At 41.2% G+C, this 8,655-nt stretch overlaps 1 protein-coding gene across 1 annotated transcript in view; it reads left to right on the plus strand.

Annotated features, from left to right (window-relative positions):
- mylkb (myosin light chain kinase b) overlaps positions 1-7,386 on the plus strand; it is a 36,024-nt gene extending 28,638 nt beyond the window's left edge. Inside the window, exons 14-19 of the mRNA XM_020617972.1 lie at positions 1,541-1,693; positions 2,360-2,483; positions 2,637-2,727; positions 3,336-3,464; positions 3,586-3,698; positions 4,030-7,386. Of these exons, the coding sequence (XP_020473628.1) occupies positions 1,541-1,693; positions 2,360-2,483; positions 2,637-2,727; positions 3,336-3,464; positions 3,586-3,698; positions 4,030-4,167 (748 nt within the window). The 3' untranslated portion in view covers positions 4,168-7,386. The remainder of the gene's footprint in view (positions 1-1,540; positions 1,694-2,359; positions 2,484-2,636; positions 2,728-3,335; positions 3,465-3,585; positions 3,699-4,029) is intronic.
- The last annotated feature ends 1,269 nt before the right edge of the window (positions 7,387-8,655 follow it).

The following is an 8,655-nucleotide window of genomic DNA, read 5'->3' on the forward strand; positions in this document are numbered from 1 at the left end:
AACCTGTCCAGAGAGTTGCTGTAGGTTTTCACCCGATGCCCATATGGTAGTGTCATCAGCAAACAAAACCACTTTCACTAAATCAGAAACCTTGCATATATCATTAATGTATAATATAAATAATTTAGGTTCCCTTAACAGAACCCTGAGGCACTCCACATACAATGTCCAGCTCACTCGATTGGTATTCACCCAACTTCACAAATTGACGCCTCTGTGTCAAATAACTTTTAATCAATTTCAGAACCATTCTTCTGATCCCATATTTTTCTAACTTGTCCATTAATAATTCATGATTGATTGTGTCAAATGCTTTTTTTAGGTCAATAAATATTCCCATCATGTATTTCTTCTCATCTGTAGCACTTGTAATGTCCTCCATCAGGTCAGTAATGGCCAAGGATGTCGATCTTTGTGACCTAAAACCATATTGACAATCAGATAAGATATTATGTTTATCAATAAATGTGTCTAGTCTGTTATTAAAGAGTTTTTCCAGAATTTTGGAAAACTGTGACAACAGAGGAACCGGTCTATAATTTGTGAAGTTGTGCTTATCACCAGATTTATACAGTGGAATAACCTTTGCTATTTTCATATTATTAGGGAACTGCCCAAGTCGAAACGGCATGTTAAAAATATGGGTTAATGGTTTGCATATCCCTTCAATTACCCATTTAACAGTTGTCATAGTGATGCCATCACTATCACTAGATGTTTTGTTACCACATTTATTCACTATCTCTATAATTTCCTTTTCAACTATTGGCTTCAAAAACATAGAACTCATGTTCCTTTCGATTGTATTATTATTTATAGTGCTGGATGTATCATCTGTACAAATGCTTCTTGCTAAACCAGGACCAACATTCACAAAGAACCTATTAAACTTATCTACTACATCCTCCAATCTATTAACCGGTGTATCATTATCCATAAAATATTGAGGGTAGTTACTCTTGCTGGAACTGTTTCTAATCAATTTATTTAATATATTCCAAGTACCTCTCATGTTATTTTTATTATCCTCTAATACTTTAGAGTAATATAGTTTCTTACATGTCCTCAAAATCTCAATTAATTTGTTCTTATATGACTTATATTTTTCTTCCGCCTTCTTTGATCTGTCCTTTATGAATTCCTTATATAACGCATTCTTCTTTTTACATGCATTCTGTAATCCCTTACTCATCCACGGTTTCCCACTGTAATTCCTTTTGTTTTTATACTGCTCATGAGGACAGTTCCTGTCATATACTTTCTTGAATATATTTAAAAATTGCTCATATGCTTTATCTAAGTCTTCCTCTCTGTAAACTGATTCCCAGTTTTGCCCCATAAACTTTTACAACTTTAGTTTAGCTTGGCATCACTCCACTTTATTTCTTTTATTTCACTGTTAGTTTAACAAAGCGTCACTTAGCTCGGCTTCTGCTTGACTCATTTTAGCAGGTCACTAAACTACATTAAGTTAAACCTAGCTCAGTTAGCTTTAGTCTGGATGAGTGTGATTCACTTTGCCCTGTGTTTGTCCCATCAGACTGAGCGGCCTGTCTCCCTTCATGGGCGACAACGACAACGAGACCCTGTCCAATGTCACATCAGCCACTTGGGATTTTGAGGATGAGGCTTTTGACGAAATTTCCGATAATGCCAAAGATTTTATCACCAAACTGCTGAAGAAAGACCTGAAGTAAGGAGGGAAGGAGCGAACCACAGCCGAAATCATGACACTGAAAATGTGTGCTTACTGAAAAAAGCTCATGTAAACACAGACCAGTGCCACAAAAATTATAACAGTAACATTTTGGTCCAAAAAAGTGAACCAACTATGTCAGCTTCAATTAGCGGCAAAACCAGCTGGCTGCTGCCTACCACTTTGTTAGTTAACATGTTTTTTAACAGTGGTTTATATTTTATTATATATTTTTGGAAACTTCATTGCAACATCAAAAAAGGTCACTGTTGCACCAGCTCAGAATCATACAACACAACAAACATACAGTAGCGCGCCAACACGTATTTCATTGAGAGAAGTAGTTTGTAATCCAGGGATTAAGCGATTTTTAAGTGAAATGTTTTAGGGACCTGTTTATTAAATCCAGTGTCCTCGTGAATAGAATTTTAATTACCATCGTCCATAAAACAAGTCGCTGTGGTCATCTGGCAGCCTGAAACACTTTGTAGGCCTGTGAACCTTTTAACTTGGAGAATTTTACTTGAACACCGTAGTTGAACATTTTTGTGGGATTTATTTGTCTGTTCATGTCATTTTAGTTCCTTTTTACGTTCCATAAAAAAAGTGTTTTCCTTCAGAATGTGAGTCCGAACACCAGGAACCTGTGTGGGTGTCTTTCAGGGCTCGGCTGACCTGCGCTCAGTGTTTTGAACACCCCTGGCTGAAGCAGGACACCAACACCATGAAGGCCAAGAAACTGTCCAAGGAAAGGATGAAGAAGTACATCCTGAGGAGGAAATGGCAGGTAAACTACCATAAGTGGCTGAGGACATTACACAGTACACACACTACTGTGACACCAAAGGGCACAGGAAAACAGACTGGTTAAAACTTTCCTTGGATCCTGCTGTTGTGGATGAAGCTCTGCTTTTGATGACTCTTTCTTCTTCTGTGGCAGAAAACGGGTAATGCTGTTCGAGCCATCGGCAGACTGTCGTCCATGGCCATGATGGCCGGAGTCAGCGCCAAGAAGGGCTCACCCACCGAAGGTCTGAGCTGCACTGACAGTTGACACAGCAGGAAAGAAGTCGAGTCGGTTCATTTATAAGCCCATTTACAACAATAGGAGCTGGTCAAAGAGCCACATTAAAAGAAAGAGATACAGAAATAAAACACACAAGATATCAAGAAGCCAACAACAGAAACACAGACGGCAAAGAAAAAGATATTTAACCAGGTTTAAAATGCACACCACATGTATGTATGTCACATTGCAGAAATGAACCCGGGATTAAATAGAGCTTGAAGCACTTTGTCAAAGTCCTTGAAAGAGAAAATGCTCCACTTTAGTCAGAACTCGGCTGAAAGAGACCGGGTTTATTTATCACATTTAGGAGCACTGTTCAATATCACATCCAGGTCCTTTCACCGTAGGTGCTAATGGGTGAGGGAAACATCAGGAGAGCCTCTGGACTCAATAGGTCCAAAGACCACAATAGTAGTATCGTAGAATAGCATGAAATAGAAGAAGAGACACGTTCCAGTGTCCACTGAAAGGCTGCTTGGTGTGCTCACTCACTTAGTTCATGGGTGTTTTTCATTGTTCAAATGATGGATGTTGGTGGAAGTAATGAAGTAATTTGGGCCTTGTGTTCAGAGGACAACCAGTTCCTGGAGTCCTTGGAGTATGAGCAGAAGACAGAGTGTAAGCCAAGTTTTAGTGTGGTCATCAAAGATGTGGAGGTGGTGGAGGGCAGCGCCGCTCGCTTCGACTGCAAGATAGAAGGTAGCAGAGCTGGGCTGTATCCACAGCACGTACCCAGTGGACTAATGAAAACAGACTTGTTAATAATGAAGGTGAATGAACCGCAGCTCTCTGAGAGACGCAACCTTGTCTCTGTGCCCAGGTTACCCTGACCCTGAGGTGGTGTGGTACAAAGATGACCAGCCAATCAAAGAGACCCGACACTTCCAGATCGACTACGACGAAGACGGAAACTGCAGCCTGGTCATTTCAGAGGTCAACTCTCATTTATTACTCATACTACAGTACTTGTGTGTTAGGAAGAACATTGCCGAGTGTTCCTATACTATTCCAAGGTGGTTAGCTCTAGTGCTAAGCTGCAGTCTCACCAGATAAACAGTTGAAACCAGCTTCTTTTGCCATGCTGTGTTTGTTTGTGTGTGTGTGTAGCAGTTCCTCACCAATTGAAACATGATACCAATGAACAGAGCTCCTTCAAACGGCCTGAATCGATTGGATGAACAACAGTGTTTTGACATATTGTTGCTGTCAGAATATCTGAAAGTACTCATACCGCTACCTGATATGTTTTGGTATAAACCTGCAGGTGTCAGGCGACGATGATGCCAAGTACACGGTGAAGGCGGTCAACAGTCTGGGGGAGGCGACCTGCACAGCTGAGCTGCTGGTGGAGTTTATGGCCGGTGAGGAGGAGGAGGAGGAGGAGGAGGAGGAGGAGGAGTAAAGATGTGTCTGTCTGGACTACCACAGGAAGAGGAGGGAGTGGTGTGGAACTTTGCGTTGGCCTGTCAAACCCGAGCAGGAAAAATGTACCCATGATTCAATAAATTGTGCTGTTGTGATTGGAGGAGCAGGTGGGCGGAGTTTGACACATGGGAATAGGATTAGTTTGTCGAAAACAGCCCTGATAAATGCACCAAGTGTCCTTGTAAGTGGACAACGTGAACTCCCCACAGCTTGCTAAAATCCCAGAGTTCTAGTAGCTGCACACTCAGCATGTGCATGTAACAGTGACCACCCTGAAAATTAAGGTGGTGTTCACATCAGTTTGATTTCTGATGTGGCACTTCACCATTACTAATGCCGTAACAGTGTCTGAACAGTTCCTGCGAATGACATTTGTAGCCCTCTGACCAACAGCAGTGCGTCCTGCTGTGTGCTAAGCCCCGCCCACCTGAAACCTGGAGTACAGAAGCCCCACCCCTCTCAGGTCAGCCTTTATTCCTTAGCCGCATTTTCTTTTAGAGGCCTATAACTGAAACATGACATGTGACATGCAGAACGACGTGAAGTGAAGATGACCTGTGGAGATTTGGACGAGTAGAGGCGCCATGGACCACAGTTTTTGATCCTCTCTCACACACACACATGTGCATGCTGACAATATGATACACAATACTGCTGACACCAGAGCCGGATTAAGCTCCTTAGGGGCCCTGGGGCACAGCGATGTTCCTGGGCCCCTAGTGCCCCCCACTATGCATGTCAGTGACATCATCACTCCCAGAAACCAACCAGGACACGAGGGCTAAAGCGATTAGAGGGCTAAAGCAATTAGTGGATTAGTCAGTTTGTTGCCTGACACAGAATTGATTGGCAGCCATTTGGATAATTAATCATATAAGTATTTATTTAAGCAAAATTTGACTTGTGAATGTGTCTGACAGTGCAGTGCTGGGGTGTGACTGTTGGTCAGTCAAGACAAAGCTTTGTGAATATACTGCTTTTCACTGTTTTGACACTGAAGAGCCAATCGACCCATTGTCTTATGGAATAATTAGACCTTTCCTGAGATTTCTTCTGTGTTAAGTACTTGACACGCAGAAAAACTGAAGCAGTGTGATAAAACAACTTAACAGTTTAATCAGTAATCAAAGTGTTAAAACTAGATCTGGACAGAGTCCTTCTACAAGGCCGGGCCAACACGATGAAGAGCTGCTGTTTATTAACATGTATATATTAATAAATAGCAGTTCCACCTCCCAGGGCTCTCGTGAGTATGATCCAGGTGTCACTGGTAAACTGGTTGTTAACCCTCCTCCCCAACAGTCTGACATCTGACTGATCAACAGCATCTTCGGTTTGGCACTCTCCACCTTTAGCCTGTATTCATCCATGAATGCAGTTACACTAATGTGTGTAGCTTTGTAAAAAGAACACATGCAGTGACAACATCTGCCTCACCACACAGGGCATCTGGGTTGATGAAGACTTCCAAACAGTTCTGTGTCAGTCACCAGGTACCTTAATGCTGTATCATTGCGATGCTCAGAACCACACCTATGGCAGCAGAGATGAGGCATCCCACAGTTGGTCTGTGTGCCCTTGCTGCTCTGCTGGGAAACAGTCAGCCCATGCACCTTCCTTCTGTTTGAGCACTTTCTTTTCTGCGCGTTCTGTTTTTGACTTCAACAGTGGTTGAGCTCCAGAGCACCTTTGCTTTGTCGTTAGCCTTAAAGCCACACAGCGACACATTAAACGACAGTAGTCGTAGTAGTAGTTATTGTTTCTGCCAAATGCTGATCACATGGTGGGACAAGGGAAGGCTGGCTGTCCACCGGGCTGGCTTAAGAAACCCCTCGTTTTATTGTCTTGTACAGGCGTTATAAGACTCCAGGACATGCACCAGATAAAGAGATTAGCCCATAAATCCTAATTATAAGATATGTATTATAAATGCGATGTTCTCCCAAAGGTCTCATGATTATCTTGTTGTTCATATATTTTATGTCATCCTCACAAGATTAAATCTTTTTCTAAATTTCTAGCTTTTTATCCTGAAGTTATGACATGAACATGTTTCAAAGCTACAACATCCTTCATGAGATTAAAATTAAAATTCAGCATTGCTTTTTAGAGTACTGTGATAGATACAGATCTTGTCTTTTAAAAAAAATATATTTTATACGTCTTTATCACATAATCGCAGGATAGATTTTGTGATTATGTGATTGTTGCTGAACCTCATTTGTGATCTTTTCCATGATGACCTGATCTTCTCTCTGAACATGGTGCACACTCTCCTTAGGGAGACAAAGATCTATGCTTCCCGTATGTCTGAGAAAAGATCTCATACATAACTGTGATGTCCATTGCTTGTACAAATCACAATACGACAAGAATTTCTTGAGATGTTGCAAACCCAACACAACGTTTGTGGTGCTGTAACACTAAACATCACAACCCCAGAATCAAAGAAATCTTTCTAATCTGACACTTTTTACTGTTTACAGTTTTATTGTGGACTTTTTCAAATGATGAGCCACACAGATGAACCTCAGGTGACTGTGGTTTATTCCAGTCTTTCTCACTGAGCAAAGCAAAGTGAAACTTCAAGAGGACTGCCTTGATTTTAGAAATTGTGTGTTTGAGTGCATTTGACTGGTAGTTGAAGCAGCTTCAGCAACGAGACCTGGGCCTCTGTCCCCTCACAAGCCACGTGTGATTTAAACGTGTTATCACATCGATGCTGACGTTGGAGTCGTACCTTTGAACGTTTCCTGTCACATTCCAGCTGTTTGTTTGTGCTTGAATCCATTTCCTTAAACTCAGTTTTCAACCAGAAACCAAAGGAACTTGTTTAAACTTCACAGCTATGTTTGTGTGTTCATGTTTAGGCCTGGGCCTGTTTGCGTGTTGGCGACTGTTTGTTTTTACAAATGTTTTATTTTTAGACTTATTTAATGCACAGATTCATTATCATAATATCATCTTCTTGGAGATCTTCTCGCCAGCACTTATTTGTCACTATTACAAGTGTTCTCCTCGTACTGCAGCAAACGGGGGCTCACTCCTAGACTGAGTTGTTTTTGTATTAGATGTATGTAGATCTTGTTTCTCTAGTTTTTATAAATGTATTATCAGTTTGATGAACTGCAGATGACATGTATGAGAGCACTACGACTGTAGTCACTCACAGATACCAAATAAATGTCTATCACAAGCCAAAATGCTGCTGTGGTGACTTACGGAAACTGCGACCTACGAGATGAGCAGATGTGCTGGTGGTGGGCTGCGCTCCATAGCTAGCAACACTGGGTTTTACATGTTTTCAATAAGAATCCACTTGTTTTTAAAAGACAAGGAAGAAGAAGAAGCAGCTTTATTTTATTGCCAATGTAACATTGTGACACATACAATGAAATTTTGTTTGCAGCCGAGGGGCTCCAGGCCGCTGCATCCATACGCGCCGCCATCACAGGCAACTTGAAGTTAATGAAGAAGCGTAATACAGGGGAATGTGAGTTGTGTAGGGTACAGGAAACTGTGGAACATGTTATTATGAGTTGTCCCAGGTTCAGGTGGGAGAGGAAGTTACTTAAAAATACAGCTCAGGAGATAGAGGGTACAGAGCACTTCTTAGGTTTTCAGAGAGTACAGAGCTAAGCAAGACACTATAATGTGAACTGAGTGAGGTTATTTTAATGTAAAAGTAGCAGTAGTAGTAGTAGGCCATTTTGAGCCAAACTCCAGTCTACAAGGTGGCGGTAATGTACATGAAGCTGTTTGCCAACCGCCATTGAACAAGAGAAGAAGAAGAAAGACAAGGAATGACATGCTCAGAGAGTAATACTGCTTCTGAATGACCTCAAACATACACCTGGTTACCAGTTTATTAGGTACACATAACTAAACCTAATGCAGTCTAATTATACTAATTGTGTTTTTCTCCTACCTTTACTGATTTACAGGAGGTGGACAAAATAAAAGAAACATTGTCTGAACTGTGAACATCCTGAAGGGAGTTTTCCTGCAGCGCTGTTGCATCAGGGCTAATGAACTAATGGCTGTAAAGCAGGAGCTGCATGTTCTCGTGTACTGCATGAAATGAGCTGAAACAACCTGAAATTAGAAATAAATATTTTACACTAATTTGATCAGAGCTCAAAGGGACAAACAATAGATGCAACACACACCTTAATCTCTTTAAATCTTTTCAAATATTAATAAAAACCCCTGAATATATTCTGGTGATTTGTATCCACAAATGTGCAGCAGACTCCAGAATTTCCACTTGAAATTAAACAAATGAACATGTTTTTAGTGAAGAAATTCACCTGCAGAGTCTTTCTGTAAGTTTGAACAAATTCATGAAGTCATTAAAAACTTTGTTGATCCCACATCTGTGGTTTTAAATAACCAATTACTGAGTAAACCCCATTAAGTCTTTGCACCCTGGTTGGTCCTGGTACTGGGACCAGGCTCAATCCTT

This window comes from Monopterus albus, unplaced genomic scaffold (genome assembly GCF_001952655.1).
Source record: "Monopterus albus unplaced genomic scaffold, M_albus_1.0 scaffold198.1, whole genome shotgun sequence".
NCBI lineage: Eukaryota > Metazoa > Chordata > Actinopteri > Synbranchiformes > Synbranchidae > Monopterus > Monopterus albus.